General features: G+C 36.9%; 1 protein-coding gene across 1 annotated transcript in view; it reads left to right on the top strand.

The window, feature by feature from the left end:
* Window positions 1–8,092: 8,092 nt before the first annotated feature.
* The window catches only part of LOC135470961 (voltage-dependent calcium channel subunit alpha-2/delta-3-like), a 68,546-nt gene continuing 50,217 nt past the window's right edge, over window positions 8,093–26,421 (top strand). Inside the window, 2 exon segments of the mRNA XM_064750010.1 lie at window positions 8,093–8,231; window positions 18,295–18,376. Coding sequence (XP_064606080.1) covers window positions 8,137–8,231; window positions 18,295–18,376 — 177 coding nt within the window. The 5' untranslated portion in view covers window positions 8,093–8,136.

The following is a 26,421-nucleotide window of genomic DNA, read 5'->3' on the forward strand; positions in this document are numbered from 1 at the left end:
GATCACGTGCTTTGATTCCAGTGCGGCTGTCTCCCTTTGTTAGCTTTGTGATGTCTGCTTACTTCGTAATGTATGGTAAAACAACAGCTTACAGTTATGGCTTAGTTGTTGACATAAAATCCAGTGATTTAAACACATCCCGAAAAGGTACACTGTTTTTTCGGTATTATAGAACATATGGTGCATGCCTTGGGATGGGGTAGGAGGAATTGTCAGCTCTCTACAAGAGCTATTCAACTCTGGTTTTCCACTCATTGAATATCACTTCTCTTGAGCTGACAATTCCTCATATCTCATCCCACAGCAAGTGTCAGCTCTTGACAATTGATATTCAACTCTGTGTTCGCACTCATTGCATATCACTTCTCTCAAGAAGACAATTCCTTATGTCTCATCCCACAGCAAGTGTCAGCTCTCGACAACTGATATTCAACTCTGGTTTCCCACTCATTGAATATCACTTCTCTTGAGCTGACAATTCCTCATATCTCATCCCACAGCAAGTGTCAGCTCTCGACAACTGATATTCAACTCTGGTTTCCCACTCATTGAATATCACTTCTCTTGAGCTGACAATTCCTCATATCTCATCCCACAGCAAGTGTCAGCTCTCGACAACTGATATTCAACTCTGGTTTCCCACTCATTGAATATCACTTCTCTTGAGCTGACAATTCCTCATATCTCATCCCACAGCAAGTGTCAGCTCTCGACGACTGATATTCAACTCTGTGTTCGCACTCATTGCATATCACTTCTCTCAAGAAGACAATTCCTTATGTCTCATCCCACAGCAATTGTCAGCTATCAACAAGTGATATTCAACTCTGTTTTCGCACTCGTTGAATATCACTTGTCTCGAGATGACAATTCTTTATGTCTCATCCCACAGCAATTATCAGCTCTCAACAAGTGATATTCAACTCTGGTTTGGCACTCGTTGAATATCACTTGTCTCGAGATGACAGTTCATGTCTCATCCCATAGCATGCCCTATCTGTACAATATGTACCAAACTATATTTATATGTTAAATATACATTTGTACCAAACTACATTTGTTAGTATATACCAAACTACATTTGTTAGTATATACCAAACTACATTTGTTAATATACAAAACTATATTAGTTAATATAGCAACTGTGCCAGAACACTTGAAATCCCCAGGCTTATATCATGCATGACCTTCCAGTATGGCAAATGAAATATTCATGCCAATTATGTCAGTAGCGAGTCCAAATAACTGAGTAAAAATGTGGTACATTTACAAATGAAATGTAACTATTTAAGACAACTGGAAATTGTTGTTTGTGTTTCATCTTTGTATATATTCATGTAGCTGTTGTAATTCATAAAATTCATTGTATAAAATGTTGGAAATTAGAACTGTCATGATACAGTGAAACTTCAGTAGCACCACCCAGTTGGTCATGTGTATTCTCTAGAACATGTACATGGTATATGCATTTCTACTCATGGTGCCTTCACAGCATAATATGTACACAAGTGGAGCATGTAGTCTGCGTGTGGTGTGTGATCGCTATGTAGTTATCATTACAAATGTATGGGACATATTGACATCAGACAGGGCATTCGCATCAGATTACCTTGGCTAGACATTTTGTCATCATGTTATGCGATCTAGCTGGCAGGTGGTCCTATAGGTGAGAAAAATCATGGAATAAGTCAGAGTCCTGTTAAAACACAACAGACCATCAACATAGCCATTACCCTAATCAACCCTGATCAGTTAACCAGTGGATTAATTCATGAAAAATAGAATTGATCTGTGAAAGGCTTGAACTGGACTGATCTCTCGGTTGAGGGGTTTGGATTGGTGGGGGGAAGGGGGTGGTTAGTAGTTCATGGTGACAGAGAAGGGGTTTAGCAGAATAATTCCCCTAACCCTGGATATATATGTATGGCCATATATACCTTCATGCCATAACAAAGAGAGCAGACATGTGAATGAAGGAAGATGACAGAAATAGCCTCCATGAGTGATCCCTTGCTTAACTGAGAGACAACTCTAAAACAATTGTGGCTGTTAGGGGGACAAAGACCCTGATGGACTCTTATCTGCTAACAGTCTGACAAAGACTGGTAGTTTACTAATACATGTATCAGGCAACACTAGAAAATCTAGCACATGACTAAATTCATCGCTGGTGAAAACCTAAAGTTTATCAGCTGGTAAATTTCAAATGCTTACTTTTGAAATTGTTATATCTGGCAGAAGTTTAAAAGCATACTGCAGGTGTATAAATTTAAAGTTCTTTTTGAGTGGAAAAATTAAATTTCCTAAGAGCAGACTAATACATATTAAATGTGGTAAAGTAATATGAATCATGTTATTTTTACCTGTTTTTGTTTTTAAGCAGAATGATAAAAGATTTCATAACTCAATGCCATGTAGAAGCAAACATAAGCTTTTAAATGATATGCCTTTCTTCAATTTTAATCTGACAACCCACTCTTGTTCCCCCATGCACTGTCCTAACTACATATACCTATCTACATATACTAAAACTGCTTTGTATAAAAAAGTGTTGTGTTTTTGTTTTTGTATTTTTCACCAGCATTCAGGATAAATTGCAATCAGTCAGACTGTATTAACCAGCATTCTTCCAGAATAAGTGCATTGGAAACCCCAAAGCTAAACATAACTGATGAATAATTCAAGCAGTCAACCAAGCTGCATGATCTTTATTCTTTCGTTTTCCGGTCTGCTCTGACTTATCCTATTATCTCAGGCGAAAATATTTATTTACATGCAACAGATTTAGTAAAGAAAAAAAAAAGAAAAGACCAAAAAATTGTTTCTTGTATTGTAGGAATTTAGCAGATGGAGAGAGGCCCTGTTATATATTGATAGATGATGGTGAAAAGCTTTCATTGAAATGAATTCTAGAGATGAGGTGAGCATTCATAATGTGCAAAAATCATGAGTTTGTGAGCGAGTCACCATGCTATTACATGTATAATGTTTTGTCCAATAAGCATTGCTATACTGAATTACAATCAGAGGGGCTAGAGCATTCCTTTTGTAACTAGGAAACCACGGATTCGGTCCGGATTTCTGTCATTCTTTGGATGGCAATTGACAATCATTATGGATCTTTCTTGCTTGGTATTCCATGTATGCAGAATTAAGTAAAAAGAGAGATGCTTGATCACAATGAGTTATATGTTAGGTCACGTGTATGTGTTAATCTCTTCCAGTCTGTGTGGCCACTGGAGCACCATGACTTAGAAAATATGAAAATATTGAGGTATTATGGGAAATGATATTTTTGCTGTTGTTGAATCTGATGCTGAAACTTCATTGGACTGTCTTGAGCACTGGAGTAATGCTGGTTGCTTTGTCAGGCTGATATGGTCCCTTCAGCAGATTTACCATGATACTTCTTCACATGTTGAACCGTTGTCTTGTTAACATTATTACCACATTGCGTATTTCGTTTCTAAATAGAAATAGGAGATCGGCTGTTTCTGTCATTGTGTGCACAAATCATTGTGCATTGGAGGAATCTTATGAAAAGAATATGTGACATAGTATCACAGTTTATATTATTCTGATTTAAGGGGATAGATCAATTGCTTGTTGGTCTGGTGTCTGCGGCTGTAGGTGAGATAGCAATGACCTTGCAAGGGAGATACAATTAATTAATTGGTGACACAAAGAAACTCCTAAGTCAATCATATATGCCAAAACTTGTTGAAGGCAATGTTAAAATCCACACAAAAATATGACATCAGAAGGGACCCTTGTGCTGTGTGCATACTAACATATAGAGAGACTGAAAATTATGCTTAACCATGACCATGATGATATATAACCTTATTCTACGATTTTTAACGATTTTAATGACTGTACGGGTCATTATGTGATTACTCCTGTCCAAGATGTGGATTAAGTTTAACTAAAGTTCTAGATCACTTTAGAGCAATTATTTCCGAAATATGCTGGCAATCACTTGTCTTCCACCCGTATGGATTTTTACACATTTTCTTGTTTATTAAATCTGGGAAAATTAAATGCCAAAGGCCAGTGGTTTACTCCAGGCTAATTCCAAATTCCTTCAAGCACTTAAATATTCCAGAGCACAGTGTGAGTTAATACTATTTTTTCCCTTTGAGTACTGACAAGTGCAATTTTTAAATGCAAGTCTTCAGTGTTGTACACCACACAGGGTTTCATGATGAACAGCTATGAAAGTATTAAAATGTCATCATAGACAAATATGGATAGTCATAAAGGCTAAATACATTTGTCTCTTGCACAGATTTCCTATGTATGAATTTCAGAATAAACATGTCTTAAGGATAAATTTGCTGAGATTCTATATTGTAGTTAGCTTGGCATTTGCTAAAGCCATTGTTTTCCATAAAACATGTCATCTATTATTCATACTGTAGATAATACTGAAAAGAGATTTACTCTTTGTGAATTTCATGGAAGCTGAAGCATTGTCTGTATGTTAGATACATAGTATACATCGATTATATGTTTGTCTGTGGATGTTATCTGCAGTCTATGTATATATGTATAAATCAAACTTTCAAACCTAACTTGGAATTATCACATAACTGTTGTCATCATATGACTGAAAAATTGTGAAGTACAGTGTTAAACTTGAAATACTCACTCACATAACTGTAAAATTGTTTGACAGTTTGGCAAGGCTATAAATTCTCAGGTAGCACATTACCAGGTGTGGGTCATTAACACCTGCCATAATGAACCCATTTTACAGTCGAGAAATATGACTAAGGTGGCAGTAGACAATCCTGTTGTTAAGTGTCTGTAGAACATCTAACAGATGTGAGATCAATGAAGCCTGTTTCTATATTTTTAAGTTTGCATTATATAGAATTTTCTATAATCTGGTAAGCTCTTAAATATGCCTTTATGGTCGACCCTTTTGTTTGTTTTGATTTGTATGGTAATTAATCCGTTAATATAGAAATATGGTATTTGCTAGACACAGTTTAAACTCATGTGTTTTAAACACAGTATTTTTTTTACATTGGAATTTTTTGGACATAATTGTACATAAGTAATACACGTTTGCTCTCACATTTATTTCTTGACATAGAATAGTCATGTTATTTGTACTACATGCACTACTTAACAAGTAATACAAATAATATCACTACCCCCTATGACTTAATCAAAGCAAAGTCATGAAATAGATTTATGATACTAGTAGTTGACAAATCCATTGTATACAGGTTTTATATTCAACCTTAATTAACACCTTTTTGCATTGTGTTATTTTTAGTCTCTGCCCACCTGTGATCTACAGAGTATCCTGTTAAGCTATCAGTGAAAGCTTGTGTAGCAGATGGTTTCTATTATAATTGATATTATATTTTAATAATGTCATTGAAAAATTTAACGAAAGACTACACATCCCTCCCCCCCCCCCCCCCCCCCAAAAAAAGCTTCATCCTGTACACAGGTAATGTAATATAATGAAGTCTTGCTTGTGACATGGTATTTCCACACTTTATTTTTGTCATCATCTGGAGAGCAAACTGACTGCAATATTAACATCAGCTTTATGAGACCTGACTTAATCTCCTGGGTACTGGATTCATGTTCAACCCTTCTTCTTACTGACTACCCTTTGTTTTGGTTTGAACACCCCTGACCATGGCAAAATAAATTGTTGAAATATGAATAGAAGGCCACATGTAAAGCCCTTGTATTAACATTTACACTTTTTGTTTTTCACATTGAGAGACAACTTAACCATGAATGTACACGTGAGAAAAAAGTACATAAAAAACAGTTGTACACACTTGAAATTCATATTAATGAAGGCAGTATGTACTAATTAGCAAGGGCTAGTACATGTACCTGTAAAGTATACATCTCACTTGTAGTTGACATTGCATGATGCTTTCTTGCTTTCATTGTCCTCCCGTATTGATAGTTGATTTTCTCACCTGATCTATATTATGTAGCATGAGCCACAAAACCATTTTAAAAAAGTTGTCAATGAGTGAATGACACAAAGATTTCAATTTTATTCATAAGATTAGTCAGGGGAGTTTGTTACAGCTCCTTTTGCCTTTTTCACTCCAAACACCAGAGCAATGTATCAATATTGACAACAAGGTTAGCTTTTTACAGTATTTTACTCGTTTTCTTTTTAAAGAAAAGCTCAAGGTCAGATATTAAATGAGCAATTTTCAGTAACCACATTTTGTGATAGAATTTAAGGGAGCAAAAAGGTCATGAATATATCTCCCATTCATGTGTGGTGATCGATGCTGACGACAGTCAAATTTGCCTTTCATGAAATATTAATCCAGTACTGGACAGAACAAATATGAATACTGCGATTAAAAGTAATATTTTGTTTTGAACAGATGTAAACAAATCCATATCAGCCTAAGAGATTTGTAAGGACCACTATCCACTCAGTGTCATAGTGTATCTATCAGAGGCTATCAAGTGTCCATCGTTCTAAGTGTGCGTCTTTTACTGTAGCCTTTGACTTCCACAGAAATCAATAAGTGGGATATTAGTCTACTTGAATTGACTGTAGGTGCTATAATTTCCGATAGTTGTGGGCGGTGGAAGCTACTATTCCAGACCCATTGTATTGACTTCCCTTGAGGTTGAAAAGCACAACAACAATTTCCTTGTGATATAGCTGTAATGTGGAGTGCATGTTGTTGGTTATCTCTTGTGTTTGCTCAAAGGCAAAAGATGTTTTCAGAACAAAATTGATTTCTGAAATTCATGTCAGTGTTAAAAACATACAGCTAATATATTATGCCTAGATACATCCAGAAGATAAAGTGTGACAAAACATTTGCCCAACAATTGCTTTATTTTTTTCGTGCATAATTAATGTTTTAAACATGGATATTTGTGATACTGACATGATTGAAGTTACTGTTTTGTGATTCCTGAAAAAGTACATCGGATGCTGGTGTGTGGTAGAAACTTGTTCCAATCACTCCTGGGGAAGCTGATAGAAAAGTGATATTACATGGTTCAAAACTATCGATGAACATGAATGTGTGTTCTTTCTTTTAAAATATGAATAGTTTCTGTCATGGAAATGAAAAGGTACCAAGAAGGTGAATGAGACTGTTTAGGAACTGTTATGTTGTGTGCATCTGCCAATCTCGCAGTGTTTTCTTTTGACAGGTTTGGCATTGAGGCTTCCCGGCAAGCCCTCACCCATTCACCAAGACAGCTCCTCCAAAGGTTGGAGTTCCGCTTGCCGACCCTCTTCAATGACCTGTCCCATCAGGGGCTACATTAAGCCCTGGCTTTATTGATGATGTTGCTGAAAACTGATAATGTATTCCTTCGTGCCCCAAGCTACATGGCAGTTGCATGGAAATTTTGGGCTTGGTGCTTGTTGAACAGGAATTGAACTGAATTATTAATGGCGCATTTTCTCACTGGGCTCACTGAAGGGACCACGTAGTCTCGTGTCGACGTGGAGATGGGAAGTCGGTGCTCTCTGCTTACGGTTTGGAACCGGATCAATAATGGTCTTACGTTCTATAGACTGCAACGGGCTACCAATACCACTGTGAAGAGGCTGCAGTGTTTAACAGTGCTTTGTTATCGCGAACCCTGTGCAGCCTATGAGATGGGCCATTGTTGACGTCACCTACCCTGCATGGCTGTCTCTCCCACACCTGCCAATTCCAGCCTAGCACCCTGGGGATTTTTACATCTCTGACAATGATCTATCATCTACCCCCCTGTAAGCCAGAGTGGGCATGGCCTATAGCTTCACAAGTGTGAACTTACTCTGTTAGGCCAGTGTTGAAACAGGCAGACCACAGCGCTTGTAAACAGAGGCCTTCCAATGGGCTGACTAGATAGGCCGACAGTGACTACTGCTTTTAGAATACATATATATATATATCCCAGATCTTACTACATTGGTTTGTCATGCCATAGCTGTACCTTGGCACCAATGACTATTGGCCGGGCAGTTGAATGTCACCGGTAGGTTTCTGTATGCTTGAGTTCACAGGTGCTTTTGCCTGAGTGCCAAGGTGGATCACAGAGCAGCGAAATCCACGAGTAGTATTGTAGTGTCCCTTTCCTGAAAACTTTTTGTTTGCTGTCTTCCCAGTTCATAAACTAGCCATGAGGATTTTTACATGTCGGATTTTACCTGTGTTCGTGCTAACCCTGATATGTTTCAGCACTGTGTCACAAGTGGATGGCATCTCAGTTAGAGTGTGAGTATGTTTTAATTCTGTAATTATGTAAGATATAATGTGGGATGGACATCTTGCTTTCCTAGTCATTGGAATTTGAGATGGCCTTTCAGGTTGTTAAAGACATACAGATGGCCATGGTTTATTAAGTAAAGACATTGCTTTTTTGTGCCTTGTATGGGAAATATTGCTTCAAAGTTTGATCTGAATCACAGGTGGCATTTTATTAGCCTTATCTTTAGGTGTGATATATGCCTGAAAACTGTTTTGTATGTTGTGTAGTGCAGAAAGACATGGACAATTGAACTGTGGCATGTGAGCTCTGAGTTTTGCTGTAAACGTACAATATACATATTCTGTTATATTTTCAGTTAACTGAAATGGTTGATGTAAAGAAACAAAAATCACCTGAAAATGATATGGAAAGCTTCATGATTAAAAAGAAATTCTTTTTCAAGCAAAATGTAATGAAGTACTGCCAACAGTTAGTGACTGGTGATGAGATTTTCAGGTTGCGTAATCAGTGCCAGCATCTATTAGGTATTTATGGTCAGTTGTGCAAGAATTTGTTTTGTGCCTTTTGTGGTTGGAGTTTATCATTGCTGCAAGCAGCCCTATAGGTTGTTCTATCTTTCTGTAGGTAAGTTGTTTGGTCAGTCTGTCTATTTTTCAAATTTGTGACATCCTATCTTTTAACAAGGGCCTTTTTATTTAATGAGGAGTCTAAAGAGAGAGAGGATATACACATTTTCCAAGATGTTGAAGTTATTGTAAATCTGCACTCAGTGATATAATTTGTGACCTTGTTGTAGTTACCTTTGCTGCCAGTTGTGAACTATACGACACCTGTAGTTTTCTTGATATCAGATTTCCTAAGCACCAAGCCATTGCCCTGACTTCTAGATTATCGGAGATGTACATGTATTTATGTACAAAATTTAGCCTGTTTATACACAAGTTAAAAAGATGACTGATGGTGCAACCTAGAATTATGACTCATAGTTTTGTATTTGCTGGTGTAACATTGCTATCATTGATAAACTGTGGCTTCAAGACTTGAATGGATTTTACATAAATGGTTCATTTAACCATTACTAGCCTGATTTTCCAATTTACATTCATGGCTGATTTTTGCTTCAAATATCAGATATCACAATTTCTAACACCAGTGGCCAAGAATGTTTCACAGTGTGTCCATTTGTGTAAATCTGTTTAGCTCAGTACCTATTTGTGTACTTTGTGTACCTGACAAAAGTTTCCTTCGAGGTAATAGAAAGGGGGAATTGACTCGTAATTGAAGTTATGCTGTTTATTTTATGCTGTTTCAAGCAGGATGGCTCGTCGTTGGCATTGTTAGACAATAAATGTTAATTTTTATCTCCCAACAGGTCAGGCGGATTAGTATGAATATAATGTTTGCAATTCAATAGATATGAGACATCTCATATTAAATGTGATTTTGATTGAAACAACGTGATTAATGTCATAGTGTTGAAAATATAAAATCACCTGCACAGAAAAATCAAGTTTTCTGTTTTGTCTTTTTTGTTAAGAAGAATGCAAGTAAATCATTACAGTTGCTGTACAGTAGGACTTGAAAAGTAATGATATGATACTACACACAGGACAAAATTTATAAGAGCATTAAGAAAGCTCAGTTAATAAGGGGCTTAAACAAATCCTGCTCATGGACAGATTGCATGTCCTGTGACAGATACCCCTGGTAATTAATAACAAAGAATAGTGTGGAAAATCGGCGGTGTTATGGTAACTGCATGTTCAACCTGTCATATGTTCAGGTCATTAGCCCGTTGTAATTAGCCCCTACAGCATGGAATCTGTTTAGTGGCACCTCCCGGAGGGCATTTTTCTGCTGTCCAGCTGTGCCTATGCTGGTCACTAGTTTCCACTGTCTGGGATTGGAGATTGTGGCCATAATTAAATCCCCACAGGTATCTACTCCCCCACTCCCTTGCTACCAATGGCTACCCTGGACCATGACTGTATGGCCACATCAACTTTAAGTAGTAATGGTATGCCTATAGGTCATTGCTCTCCATGCAACCCAGTTACAGTCATTTCCTCAGCTAATTCCTCAGACTTATCTCTTTCACTATATGTTCTCAGTCACGGCCTGGAAACTTTGTCTCGATAATCGTGATCGTGTATGAATGTTGTTTATATTATGACGGTGCTTTTCATGCGTTTCAGTTGAGTGATGTTATCTTTTTATTGTACATGTACTTACATAAATTTATATACATGTATGTATTTGAACGCTTGTGGTTTGTGAGTGGAAGTTAAGCTGTTAACTAATACGTGAGTTTGGAGTTTGGATGTTACAGCATCATGGTGACATCCTTGTGTACATTACAACACATCAGTGCATTTTAACATGGGCAGGTAAATGGCAAATGTTGGTGACCTAAATTTATTGAATTACCTAAACAGCTGAAGTAAGTATTTCAGGATATAAGTCATTGATAAAGGATAATGATAATCATTGTACATGTATGTGTACTCTCCCATGTTAAAACACGTCAAGTAGCCCTTTCATGTCATAAAGTGACAGCATCACGGCATAAAGTAATGTCATCATGATGTCATAATGTTGAATCTCCTGTATTGGAAATTATTACTGTCTTTATTAGGGCCATTTAGAAAGCATATATTGGTATATATGTGCCTTAAGTTCAGTCATTCTGTGTGGTCATGTGCATGAAAGGCTGTTAAAGTGGATAAGGAACCGAGTTCTGTGTTTCCAGTATTATGGATACACCTGCCGTGCCAGGCAGCTTCATGCTGGCTTGCCAATGTTTGTGAGGTTTGAATTACTGCTGGGGATCAAAACGCACCATGAATGGTAAACGCATGGACAAGACAAAATCAATGTCCCCATTAGAACAGTTTTCGCTGGTAACTATTACAGTCGTCAAAAGGAAGGAATGGATTCTGTCATTTACAAAGTACTAGCATCAGGTCGTTAGCCCAATTCAAATGACACTTTTGGAAGCAAATTACTGTGATAAACATTTGACAAATCAATGTTGAAATTAACATCACAATTCTGTCTAGGTAGCAGACAATGCCTGGTAGACTGGGAAAGAATATGGGTCTATAAAAATTCATTAGACAAGTGAGGCTGTCAGTACTAAACACCTCTCGGACAGTGTCCTTGTTTAGGCATAGCTGAGTCTGTTAGCAGACATTCCGGTAGCCTTTAACACAAATGGCCATGTGGAATTGATCCTAGTGTCTGAGCGTAGTGTATTATCTTTTCGACAAACGTTAAGCCATTTTCCTACCAGTTGAGGGCTATTTACTCCATTGCTCCAAGAAGGCCTCCCGGGGAGGCATGCAACCCAGAGTCTGTCTTCTAGGAAGGCCTGTGGCCAGGTACTGTCCTCTGCCCTCAGCAGGAAATTGATCAAGGTGATGCCGGGAGTCTGCGACATGGATTAACCTGCCTTTCCTGGCAGTGAAAATTGGCTGTAAAAATCTCCCCTGATGTCAAAACCTGTCAGAGGCTGAAATTGTTTCTGTAGTGGAGCTTGAAAGATATTCACTTTGTTGCAAATAAGAAGCTTTGGACATCTTTCAATCCTGATGTAATTGATTGCAGTTCTGATGTCTGCATCAGAATTGTGGATGGTAGGAAATAATGTCTGATAGAATTTATTACTCATAAATATATAAATTCAGATTTCCTGATAAATCTTTTACTGGAATATTCCACAGTGCACACACAATCTTTTATGAGGATAAATTTTCCACGAGGCCTAGGGTTTTCTGTATTGACTTCCTTTAGCTTTATTGAGTTCTTGTCCAAGCAGATGGGGTATTTGACTTTGTATCTCAAACCCTTTGGATCAAGGAACTTGGAATTTCTGGACATGTATTTTTATGTTGCAGTTTATGGGTTGGAATTCTATAGTCCTGGTGGAATAGGCAATTGCCGGTTAAAGTAGAATGTAAACCTTCGTGTTTTTAATACAAAGCTCTCTGCGCCTAGCTCTTGTGTAGGTTTATGCTCAAACGGTGGGTTATATTGCTCTGTTACGATCGTGTAGGATCAGACATCCAGTCTGAGCATCAGTTTATTGGGCAGTGTTGACTGGGACTGGGGAGAAGCATTGTCTTCGATGTGGATCCCCTTGTTACTTTCAGGCAAGCAAGTTCATTACTTTAATCTTGGTATGTTGGAATTGGCTGTAGCCTGTTGGAAGTTAGGAGTTGATTTATGGTGTAACACTCATGGTTTCCACCCTAAGTGGTTTGTTCCGGCTGCGTAGGGGTTTCTTTTTGCTTTTCAGCTAGACTCTAGTTTTCAGCGTATATCTGGATGGAGCTAGCCATGTAAACGCATTTGACCGTGCAGCCTTGCTCTCTTTAGGGAACTCCGTGGGAATTCTCCCATCAACTAATAAAATTATTGGATTTCTCTTCCACCGACCTCAGTTTGCATTGCTGCTTAGATTTCCTGTTGAATACGGCTTGAAGCACAAGTAGACAACATGGTGGTCTACATGTTTTACAGAAATAACTGAGAGACAGGAGAGAGGGTTGTATATTGATTATTTTAAATCGCGTTGTTTATGTGTAATTGCTGCGAGTTTGCATATTGTGGTGGGGGGGGGGGGATGACAGCATGTATGGGTGATTTAACAGTGCATGCTGTTGTACCATGTGGTTTCACAGCACACGCAGTATATTACCATTCTGCATTTCTTTGATTCTCTGGCACAAGTCTTGAGCCAAGGCTCCCTATGGTGCTTGACATAATATTTTAGGTGAGCTTTAAATATTAACACATTATAAATTTTTGATTGAAAATTCTTCAGTTTTTACAATCCATGAACAAACTTTCAGTTTTTTTAGTTACATTCAAAGAATGCTGTTTATTGCTGTGTTTGTAGTTAAGATGGCTATATGGTAGAAATGCACCTCCATATAACATGTGCAAAGATACTGCTATGCTTGTCCTAAAATTTCTACGAAAGAAACACAATTTTAGATGGAAGTGAATGTCATAATATATGGCTTTTGGTGTAGAATGTTGCATTTATCCACCCTCACAAACATGCCCCAAAATACTTTTCTAAGATAAGATACTGTTGAACCTTCAGAATTATGTAAAATATGCAACTTTGTTATAGGTAAAAGTTTTGGGCCATTTACTGTACATTGTCAGTCACATCTATATGTATATTTAACTGTACATCTTCCCTTGTTGTTGCTACGAAAACAAAAAAGAATTGCATGTGTACTTCTTCCAAGATGTCAATAGTATCGTGTAATAAATTGACACGCATTCTGGTAAAATTAGTTAGCACAGACAGTCATTTTGGCTTTTTCAATATGCATTTAGCCTGTGATTGTTTTAACCTAGAGTAAATGATGGCCACCATGCAAACACTGTTAATATGTGTCCACCCACATGCCTGCAACCATGACAACCCTCTAGATACAAGAACCAATACACATAAGCAGGAACTGAGATGGTACATAGTGCTGTAACTGACATATAAGGTGTTGCTGTAAATCTAAGTCTGTATCCACATTGTTGAACATTGAAACTTCTGAAAGGCATGTACATGTACCTGGTATTTATTTTTTGAGTGGGATTAATTGCTGTAATCAAGGAGTTTTCTTCCATCTGACAGGAGTCAGATTTAAAGATGGTGTACAATCAAAGAGCCCAGGATACCAGACAAACCTAAGGACTTATGGCTTAGCTTTTCAAAGACAAAGACCACTTTAAAATGAATCATATATTAGATGAAAGACCATTTTTTAGAATTTTTAAGATTTTTTTTTAGAATTTTTCCAGAAGATATTAATTATGTAACATCTATGCTTTGTGCCTGAAGTAATTTGTTTCAAGGTCAAGTCAGTGAGTGCATTCAAGGAGATATATATGCATTTTGAATAATCAAATGTAGCAGTCTAATGTGTGTTAAGTAGCAAAAACCTTATGGTCACTGGTCCCATTGTGATCAGATTTAAAAAAAAAATAAATCCAACTATTTTCCTGGACAGTTTTTAATGGTCTTTCTTCTGATTCTTTCAACTTTATTTTAAAGTGGTCTTTGCCTTTAAGGCGAAAGCAGCAAGAGCTGGATTTGAAATTTCAAGGGCCTGACACTCACAGCAAATAAATGCTATAATAGTCTGAGCCAGCAAGGACATCATTTTACTGATATGAATTGGTGAAATATTACATTGACATGTTACCCTCACATATAGTACATGTATGCGTGGAATTAAGGAAAACTTGATCATGATAAATGGTCAACTAACTTCAATTTTTTGTACCAGTGGCTCATTGATAGTGAGAAGAAAATGTCATGATGGTTCTTTGAAATAATCACATTGTTTAGTGTTCAACAAAATCTACGAACAAAAATGGTCTTTTATGCTTTCTCAACTGTCATGTTGCAGTTCAGAACAGGAGCAGGTAGACTTGGGTACAATTACATCTTTTTTTTTATATCCAGCCTTCCCTCCTCATTCACCTTAGCATTATTCATGTATTTCTGGCACACTCCCAATGCCTTTGTGCAACTGCCTTGAATCTGGCAGGCTTCCCACTTTTCATTCTTGCTCAGGCCATTTGTCTCCAATTACTGAATGTAATGCAGTGGATAGCAAATTCTTAGATCTGGAATTTGTGTGTACTGTGTGGAATAGCTTACACCATCCATGTAAATAGGGATTATACCATGGATAATTTGACATCTACAACATTCACCACAACATGTTGTACTTGCAGCAGTAATTTTTTAAATAGATTTTGATCATTGCTTATGTGTTTAGTGTTCAATAGTGGGTTTTTTTTTCCATCCAGGTGTTACGTGGGGAATTTAGCAAGCTCTGTGTGTAAATACTTCTTGAGACATTGTTTCTAGGTTTCATCCATTTATGGCAAATACAAAGGACGACAGTCATGTGGAGGCTACTGGCCTTGGTAATCAAAGAGATCGGTTTGCATCCCACAACACAACCCTGTGTTCCTGATGGCAATCCATTTTCTCGCCTGAAAGCTCTATGAAGGGAGATAATTATTACAAACTATGTAAACAGTTACAGAGCACAGCAACAAGTATTACTGACTCACACAAGCCCCAAAATTTCCAAAATTTTGAGATAAATATTTTTTTAATGTGGAACTATTAAAATCTTGTTATTTCCACAGCTTTACTTCAACTGTATTACATATATTATGAGTTTGCTTTATCCTTGCTCAGTGAGGCTTTAGCCGCTCCTATAACCGTGAGTCACTCTAGATGCAGGTTCAATTCCAGCCTCAGCCTTTGTTGATCCCCTTGCTTTGAATGTTCAAACAGACAGTATGTTTGTTTCCTGCACCCATAAAACTGACCACCATCATACAGGTGAAAATTGTAGAATATAGCCTTTAACAATTACTGAGGTATGTAAAAAATGTTGTTAATAGAGTCTATTAAAGTATTTAAGTGAAGATTTCTTGAAAGTACTGTTATGGCTGATATCTGAGTTCACTAAGTTCTATAAAATTGGAACTATGTATTATATTTCCTGAGAAAGACTGTCTACTGCAAATTATGAAAGTTATTATTTGTAGATGACATTCCAACTGGTTACATACACAACCTGTGTTATTACTCATCAACAGAACCTAAAAATAGGTACCTGACATTATACTTGTACATGTATAACCAGTTGGGTCAGTATTATAAAATTTGGACAATATTGCTTTTGTTACTTTCTCCAAGGGGATGTTTTCCAAAATGTCAGGTACCGTCAGGTACCTGTTTTAAGGGCTAAGGATAATAATATAGATATAATCTTAATAGATAGCTATGAACTACAGCTGTTAATACAGCAACTCTCCATGATAAATATCTGGGCTTGTATTTATTAAGCAACTTATGATATGAATTATAAATTGCAAGTGCTTAAAAACCCAAACTCAAACTTTCCAAAAGGACTGAACTCAGAGTGCGGCTTATACAGTGATGTGCAGTACTGGCTCTAGAGCCAAACTATATTAAATGTAGCTATGTTTAAATTTATGACATAATTAAGTCTAGGGACATTATTGGTCCAGATCTGATAATGCATATGGGATGTACTAAGAGATATATACCTTTAATCATGTTGTAATGCAGCTGATGCCCAAAGTGTTTGTTCAGTTTCAACATTACACAGCTGGGGATCCCTTAAATTTACGCAAATTCTGATCTTCTTATTAACCTTGGTAGCTGTAACTACTTGACAGTATTCAGAGCCATTCAAGTGGTCGAAGATGATGTCCCTCTCCGCCCCCCCCCCCACCCCCAACTTGCCAAATGCCAGTGGGTTACTTTGGTTTCCACCTCCCGTGAAACTGACGCCATTGTAGAAGTGACAAATTCTGTGTATAGTTTGTATTTTTTGTCATCTAATGAAGTAATATGCTGATGTACTGTATTTCCAAAACTTTGAACATCATTTACATGAATGCTATATAAGAAAAAAAAACATAGCACCCCTTACTGGGGATTCATCTAGGCAAAAAAATAATGTTTTAATGTTTGCTTTTAAATAATAAGGATCAACGATTAATAATGGTCAAAATGCAATGTGTGAAGTACAAGTATAAAATGAGATGTTGAAATGAAATCTGTAGGTATTAACTGTACATGCTAAGCATAAAATGTAAGACTATTAGACAGGAAATTCTTGTGGTTTGATTGCTGCTAAATATATCTGGTCAAAAGGGCAGGAATTTATTTTATATCCATGACATAAAATTGGTTTCAATACAGAAACTGGTGGACACACTAGACATTGTAGTTTCTGTTCCTGACTATATGACAGATAGAGAATCTTAATTCTGTTTCATAAATGTTTGGATATTCAATGATAAGGGTTAAATATTTTCTGGTTTCTGTTCAGACAAAATCTGTACGTATCACTGTGTCATTAGATTCCTCAACTTAGATTGCTCTGAGTAAGATTTTTAAATAAAAAAAGAGTTCAGTCATCAATTTTCACCTGTCTATATTAAATTGTAATAGGCATTTTTGTGGATTTACTGTTACAAGCAGAGTGAGCTGAATTAATGTTGAAAATTTTCTATGCAACTTTGCCATTACCTTGACTGTAATTGTTCCATACATTCTCTACCAAAATGCTGAATATAAAAACAAAAATGTTCCCCTTTTTATTCTGAAAAGCAGGAGAAAATTTTGTGATAAAAAATGATTAGGTACAAGAATATACTTAAATGACCATACATGTGTAAATTGTTTAGAACTGTTTTTTGATCACCAGTGTTCCTTGATACTGGACCGAGACTGTCTCACAGAAACTTGAGCACCCTCCTGTTATGTGAAATATGACAGTGAAGAATGAACAAAAGATGTGTAGTGCAGTTTTTCTTTTGCCTGCAAAAAACTGCAGTTACAACACAGCATTTTGAGTAATTTTAGACGATTAGCACCTAATGAAATTAAACTACATGTCATGAGTTCATTTTTGTTTACCTAATACTGATGAAGCCATGGTGCTAGGGGGCATATATGTTGCTACTTTTCAAGCACATATGTGAAGAGTTGGAATAAAACCCTAACTGATGTAAATGGACAAGTAGCTAGATTTCATTGGTAATGTGTGAGTGTTTGCCAGTTGTCACTGTTATCAATCCTCTGGTTTTACTTTCTATGCTGCAATCTCATATATATGTAGATATAGAATTCCTTCATAAACCAGGATTCTTCTGGTGGACAGCATCTCCAAGGCTGGTCCAGTAACCTTGTTTTAATGTGATATGTAAATGTGATGACAACACAGAATTTTTAGTGATTTTAAACTAGTGACATCTGATAAAGAAACTAACATCATTGCCCTTTTTTGTTTTTGAAATCTGTTTCTGCTTCACCATATAGTGACCATTTGCCAACTGTCATACAGTCGTGCCTACTATGGTTTTTCTCTTTATGCTGTACATAGTCTTTTATATTACAATATTAAACCTTGATTTCATATATTACATATAATAGATATTAAATGTATGTGTGAAAGAAGATTGTGAAATATATCTCATGGTTTTCCATTTCAGAGTTCGCAAATGGGCAAGGGATTTTGGCCGAAAGATATTCAACACTACCAAACATGCGACTGGGATAGCTAAATTAGCCAAGGTAAATATGCTGCATTTATGTAACATTTATATGCATATACATGATTATACACGTATACATATGTACACCTAGTACGTTCTATAAATGCCTGTTGAGCCAGTGGGTTTGTCTGGTGCTATATGCATTAGACTGTGGGAAGAATGGTGTCATTTTCACCAATACTTCATTTAAACAGTGGCAGGTTGTCACTGAGTTCCTGGAGGACACAGTCCAGGAACTAACTGGAAACGTCTGGTCCAAATCCCAACAGGGAACCAATACAGTTGGAGTAAAGCATGGAGATTATCAGGTGTAAAGGTTGCTCTGTTGAACCTTGTTGCTTATACCTTTCATAGCTGTAGACTAAGGACATGAGCTATGGTCATGAGTGAATTTAATCAATTTCGTAAGGTCATTTGGGAATGACAAGGGCATTTTCTCATCTGATCGCTTGGCTGTCAAACTGCACTTCATGACTACGCCAATTTCAAGCATCATATCTGGTTTATCCAGTGCAGCTTGCCAATCCTTGCCCAGATATATCACTAAAGGCAACAAAAGCTTTTTAGCTTCACTAATTGGAGGTCTCCCATTTTCTGACATTGGAGACAATCAATATTTTATATTGTATGCATCTAAGCGCTTTATGATGACAAGCTTCCATATGCTTTATTGTTTTTATGATCATCATTCATTGTGAAACACATTGAAAGGATGTTGTTTACTTCTATGTAGCACTTGTAGGCCCATTTGAGAATAGCAAAAGGTTGCATCAATATGTGTTAAATATTTAGGTTAATCTGACAGCTTGGTGTGTAATGTAAAGTTCGTCTTTTTTCTACATGAAAGATATATTCATTGTGGAAAATTTATCATATACTGCAGAGGTTGATTGTGTGAAATCAACTAGTCAAAGAAAAACGTCCATCAAATTTGTGATATTATTCTTGGAATATGTCTATTGCATGTCTTAATTTGATTCTTATATTAGTTCACATATAGTTACAATTTTAAAATCAGATGTTAAATGACCCACAGACTTATTTTAGGAATAAGTTGTTATTACTGAGAGTATTGCATGATGTGAAGTATAAAATTGTGAACGGAAGATTATAATGTGTAAAGAGTAAAAGCCTTAATTGAAAGGATATTTGGAAGGTTGAGAAGTTGGTTAAGATGCATACAGAAATTGACAGAGTAACATCACAAAGTTTTTATATAGATAACAACTTCTGATTTAGTTCCATGCTATATTTCTTGAAATGAATCAAAAGTTGTTATCCATGTATAGAAATTTTGTAATGTCAAGTTTAGACTTACTCCACATAAACAAACATTTGGATAATGGTCACCTTATCATAGACATAGAACGAACTACACAAGGAACAGAATTACCGATACCCCACATGTGAATTTTGCCTGTGATATTGCATATATGTGATATGCATCATGGGATTGTCTGTACCTTATGCATATAATAGAGGGAAGACAATATTTGGCCAGGACATGTAAAATGCTTTAAATTCCACATGGTATGAAAGTGTGCTTTGATCAAAAGGAGTTCCTTTCCAATCAGAAGATTAAAAAAGTTTCTTGGTATAGTGAAAAATTGCTTGGGGTTGTAATAAAAGTTTAAATTTGTTGATAAGCAAATTGGTTCGTGTAAATACATTTCACCTATTTCACCAGTAGTTCATATTATGTTGATGGTAATTTAATGTGCCAGTTTGAGCTACTCACATTCCTCAACATTTCTGCATATGAAGGACCAACTTTCAGTGCAATTTATGCACATGTTGAATTCAGCGTTGGATTAGCCTGTGTGAGGGCTTCACAAAAAGTATAATTTCTTCACCCAACACAGAATAATGCCTTCAGAATATGTTGTGGATAAACAATTTGCAAAGTATTATGCAAACAAGTTGAAGAATTATAGTATTTCATAATTTGTCATGTGACTGATGTTACAGTCTTGATGCATGTGCTGTCATGGCAAAAACAAGCACTTAGTCCAGTATTCACACCATTCAGTAACTTACAATCCTGTGGCACACACAAGATTCAGATTTCATTCAGCTAAGGAACCATCAAGACTCTGTGCTGAAGTAAATTTAAAATTAGCCTTTTCCTGTGATGAGTCAAACTTATTTCATACATGTACATGTATGTAAGAGATTTCATTTAAAAGCAAAGAGGTTAAAAAATGACAGCCTACTTCTACAATCATTTCTCATTCTTACGATAAAATTTATGTTTACTACATCATTACTTCAGTTTTGTCACTTTTTCCAGTATAGGATGACATGTACTGCAAACCTTTTTGACCTCTAATGTACTTTTTTGTTGAATTTATGCATACAGTTGTTATGAAAATGACACTTTTGTGTATGTCACTAAAGACGCAAGCTTCATAAAACAGTGCTCTATACAACTCTTCCCCTTGTAGTTTTCTCAGAATGTCTCAAATATTAGTAACTGTTGTAGAGGTAGGGTAGGTTGTAGGTCGTTTGCAATTTGTTCCATCAAAAATCTCTCAGTTTATGGTCATGCAATAAGTTTCTGAGCATCACAGAGTTTTTTCCTTTTATACATATTATACGAGTATGTATTATTGAAGACAGCATGTATTTTGCTAATGTTATTTGGATCAGAATGGTAATGCCATAATATAAATTCACATGGTTCATATTTCACACTGTTCATAATTTGTAATTATGCATTGAATTATTCAAAATCCAAATCTCCTACTGCTCTAAACTTGATCCATTTGAGTATTCCAGAGATTCCAGAGATATGGCTGTATACAGACATACACGGACATATATACAAGGACAAATAGCAGCCAACGCATCCATCCATGATCTTGTCAAGATTACTGAGTGGCTCTATATAAGCTGGTTTGAGCATGCGTCTGTTGCTGAACAGTGCTGAAAAGTCAGGTAGAAACCATGCAGGCAGACCCATTAGTGCCAACTCAAGGGAGGTGGACTCCATCCCAGCTCCGCCATATTACAATTAGCACGCCATCCAGCCACTAACTGTGCCAACACAATTGTTTTGTCTTTATCACCGCCATTTGTCAAATGTAGTCGATCACGGGTAGCTTTGTGTCCGCGGTTGACCAGTCTTGCTGGACTGTGGGTGAAAGATTGCGGGGCACAGCACTAAAGCAATGGACATATGCATCATAGTACCCCAGTTTTTCCGCCATTCTAATCAATACAAGGCTTTAGATACAGTGTTGTTTTATCACATTATCTTGTTTATTGATTCCTGTGTAAATACTGTTACCTGTTTTACAACTTGTCATTCGATCTGGGAACTTAAATGGCCACGCTGTATTGTGAGTGGCTGTGTCTGAAGTCACTGATCAGAGTTATAATTACCTCAAGATGGAGTTGTCCAGGAAGTACAATGGGGAGGACTTAGTTGTCCAAGTATGACACTCTCACCAAGTGTACAAAACACCTACAATCAGTAGCTCGAGCATTTGAGGCTTAGCCATTGTTATACGGTGATCAGGTGGGGAATAGGAAGTTGGGTCGGGCGTGTTTTCCTTTAGCAACATGACACATTGTCTCAGTACTTAAGCCCATTTCTGCTTGGTACTAAAGCTTATCTGGGGTCTCAGGGCATTGCCGTTAGCATAGATCATTGGTCTGGGCACGGAGCTATATACCTTCATATGTTGCCATACTTCGAAGCAGATCATGGGTTAACTTCCCTTGCCTGATGGCAATTCAATTAGTTCAAGCTGCAGCTTGCATTGTTGTCTGCTGATACTTTTGTCCAATATATTCACTGAATTTAGTGAAGGGGGTCTCCGTGGCTCAACTCGTTAGCACACTAGCGCAGCGTAATGACCCAGGAGTCTCTCAGCAATGTGGTCACTGTCCATCTCATGCTAGCCGTTGTCGTATAAGTGAAATATTCTTAAGTACATTGTAAAACACCAATCAGACGAAAATGAATTTAGTGAACGACAATGTAAACACAAAGTGCTGAAAAAAAAAATTATCTCACATATACAGCACCTGATACATTTTTGGTGATCACCATTGACAAATCAGTGGATTTTTTTTATTGTTTTCACAGTTTGAAATGTTTTCTACCAGATTCTGCAGGTTTAATAGCACTTCCCTGTGAGACCTTTGAATTATCATTGATAATTTCCTGACATTTGGATTTTCTTGTTTAATTACTGAATAAGCTGAGATAGCTAAGATCACATGACTTTCTTCTTAAATTGTGGACTGCAGGTATATGCTTTACTGAAGGTGGATGAAACCTGGTTATAGAGGCAAGATATGATGCACTTATGTGGGTTCTTTTGCAATTTTCCCCATTTTTCTGCTGTTAAATATAATTTGTTCCGTTTTATTCCTCTCTATGTTAACAGCTGATTCTTCCTCACAAGCTGGATTCACACTGGCGACCTTAATGACGTGCTTTCCTGAACACACCATTAGCCCCGAATGCTGCCATAATTATCTCTGTACTCATGGTGCCCCGGGGCGATATTTTTCAGAAAATAAACACCACAATTGTGAAAGCCTTTCAATGAAGCAGCCTAATTTGAATTGAATCAGAGAAAAGCTGTTTTACAAGCATTTAGGCCAAAGATATAGATTTCACCATTTAATGGAGTTGTTTTTATTGCAACTTTGTGTTTTTGCATCTGTGCTTCTTCCAAAATCATCAAGACCTCCAGGCCTAATTAGTTTGAAGAAAGTGGACTTGCCAAACGTGGGTTCTCGACACAGTTTAGTGCTATGGTATTGGGGAGTATGCATTTTCTCCTAGCTGCCGCTAGGTAAATGGCTTTGCTAGATTGATTTCTCTTTCAGCCGATGCAGAAATATTGCTGTCCATTGGTAGTAAACTATTTAGGATTGTGTGCAAGGCTTTGAGTGTGTTCAGGACCAGTCAATTCCTGCTAGGCAAAGGCCTTGGGTGATCATGGCAAAGACTCTCAAAGCAATATCCATCTCCTTCAAGTATAGAAAAGATACTTGTAAATATTTCTGCATTTATAAGGGGAAAGTTGACTGAATAAGTATTATTTCATCTCTTGTCAGATGAGAAGTGCATGCATTGAGAAGGAAATCTATTAAGATGAATGTCTTGCGACCATCTATTGTATTTTGATCATTAAATGTGTCAGAGAATATGCCACTTCATATTAGTAAGTGGATTTGATGAAGACGTTCTCCTTAATTGCTCTACTAGAACATGATAATGATATTTGTCATTGAAACAAGAAACTGCTTCGCAGACAAAATGCTTATCGTTTACATATATTTGAGTTTCATCAGATCTGAAGTACAAAACAGATACATGTATGATAAAGAAGACTTGCATTACTTGTAAGTGAACATGTAAGCAAACAGTCTGGCCCACATGTATTTCAGGACATTCCCATCAGCACCATGACGAATGTACTGTGTGATATTTTAATTGGAATGTGGCACAGTGACATTTATTTGCTAGGTTGATTGATTTATATTGGATCAACTTTTTTCATGTGTTATATTTTTTGACCTGTAGCCTGAATTTCTCTTTAGGCCAGGACATACCTTTTTCATGAAATCTCAAGATTGGTTGTATGACCTTGGTTGTATTGGCCCCTGATCAAGCCCTCAGTACTCGCCAAATTAGGTGGAGTGGTCACAGAGGCCATCTAAGATCTCATTGAATTGCTGGCGGAAATTAAGTGAGCCTGATTCAATTATTGGATGAGTGTCAGTGCAATAAGGATAGGACTTGTGATATGTAGACAGTGCATGCAAATTTCAGAGAGTCATTCCAAAAGGTTTGTAGTGTGCTATGCCAACAACATGTACATAGGAAAGCCACTCATTGAGCATCACCATTTAGATTCCCTCAAATTCCAGTTTACATGTGTTTTAACACATACAGAATATACCTTATTGTGATGAAAGATATACTTTATATCTGTATATACAGATACATGTAAATAGGGTGGAGACCTGTTTTGTTTAAAAATTGAAATTATGAAACAACCAGATTACCTGTTAGAGACGTGAGTGTGAAAAGTCAGACTTTCCCATACTCATTTTATTTTTAATAACAGCTTCTAGTAGCTCTAGAAGACAAAATATATCTGTTATTAGAAAGTACAAATTCAAAACTAGACATTGAAATTGATGTGAAGATACGTCCGAATGTGTAAAATATTGTTGTAGATTTTCTTACTTTTGTGGCACCTACATGTACATGACGTTTTTCTGGTGGCAACATTAATGGATTTAAGAAATAACATATACCACCAAGATTCTTCTTTATTTACACAGTTTTGTTGAAAATTTTCAGTACGTTAGGTGTTAGCATTTTGGGATTTGGTATCTGGGATGGTTTAGTTTGTACTGCAAACAGGTGGAATTTTTCTAGCCAATCTTCTCCAGTCTAATGAGCTTAATGGCCTGGCATTTGGAATTCAAGACTGTATTCATGACACCTTCATGGCATAGTGGTCCAATAGACACAGAGCACAATGGTTATGACAGATCTCTTGTCAAGATGGCGGAGGTCCATTGTCCTATCATGGCTACAGAATGAGATACTAAGGAACAGGACTATTCTTATTTGCCCATGGGAGAGAACGACCTTTCACCAGGAATTTACAAGTATTTTATCGCCTGGTACCATCACTAACAACTCGGTAACGAGTGGTGTGATGTATGAATAGACAACGTTGACAAGGCGACATCCAACAATTCTGGGTAAAAGCCATTGTGGCTTGTTGAGACAGGAATCCATCGTCTTTAAAGCTGAGGCTTATGTCCATCAGTCATCTCTCCACATCACAGTTCTTTTGCTAAATCTTGAAAGCATTCCTGTGAAAAACAACACGCTGCAAAATATTGTATGGTTTTATGACAGTTAACCATTTTTTCGCAGTTTACTTTGTCTTTAGTTAACTGAACATGTGTCATTGTGTGGAAGAAGCCCATGACTGGCTTCCTTTGTCTTTACCCTAATGGCAGTAAATGTCTGTTCGCATCAAGGCTGCCAATTTTGGTTTGTACATATACATATCTGGCAGCAACATTTATTTCTCTTAGGTATGTGTCTGATCTAAACACACCGAGAAACAGTAATGCCAAAAGAACAGCTTGATTTGTTGAAGTAAAATGAATGACAAAAAGAAAGGAAGTAACGTGATTGTGCCATATGCATAAGGGAATGACGATTTATCTCTCACTGGTTAGCATTTCAGCAGTTAAAAGGGTGGGCTTTAAAAGTTGTCTTTATGGGAAAGCCGCAAGATGTTTTTTTTATTATAGCTGTCATCATTAGACACCTCGAAAATTGGCTCTTATCAGTTGTCTGCATTTTAAAATGTCTGCTTTTTTGTTGACTTGGGGCAAAAGTGTGAAATGGCATTAAAATTGCAATTAGAAGAATTTTATGCAGTTGTCAAGATTTTGAAACCCTGTGGCTTTTTCTGGATCTGTTTGATCTCCGTTTACTACAGTCTACAATGTTTATACATGTATCTACATAATCACATCAAGAATTGTGTTAGGCAATTTTAAAAATATTTTCAAGGATTCTTTTTCCTTTGTATTTTCTTCTTACGGGTAGTGATGTTTTGTTTACAGCGCATGTACTTGGCCTTAGTTTTCTAGTTTCACTTAAATATTATAACTGCCTTCTAAATCATAGGCAGCATCTATCATGCTAATGTGTAAGATAGCCCTTGTAACAAGTGTTTCTGAGATAAGGTTTTATCTGTGAAAAGCTCTTAGTATTGCACAGGTAGGGCTGTTTGCCATTCCCCGCCTGAGTGATGGCCTTCTCCTGTCCTATTGATTTTGGGCCATGCAACATGCGTGCATGATGTTGATATGTTGGCATTGTAATTATGCACAGCATGGTTTTATTTGTTCATGCAGAGACATTGATTATCATTTGTGGACATGCACTCACCCTACCTCTTCCTTTCATGAGTGTCATAATAGTCACGGAAGAACAACTTCTACATGTACATATGGCACTGATCATTAACCATTTTCATCAGATGAAATATGTGCCCACTTTGG

This window comes from Liolophura sinensis, chromosome 7, assembly GCF_032854445.1.
Source record: "Liolophura sinensis isolate JHLJ2023 chromosome 7, CUHK_Ljap_v2, whole genome shotgun sequence".
Lineage (NCBI taxonomy): Eukaryota > Metazoa > Mollusca > Polyplacophora > Chitonida > Chitonidae > Liolophura > Liolophura sinensis.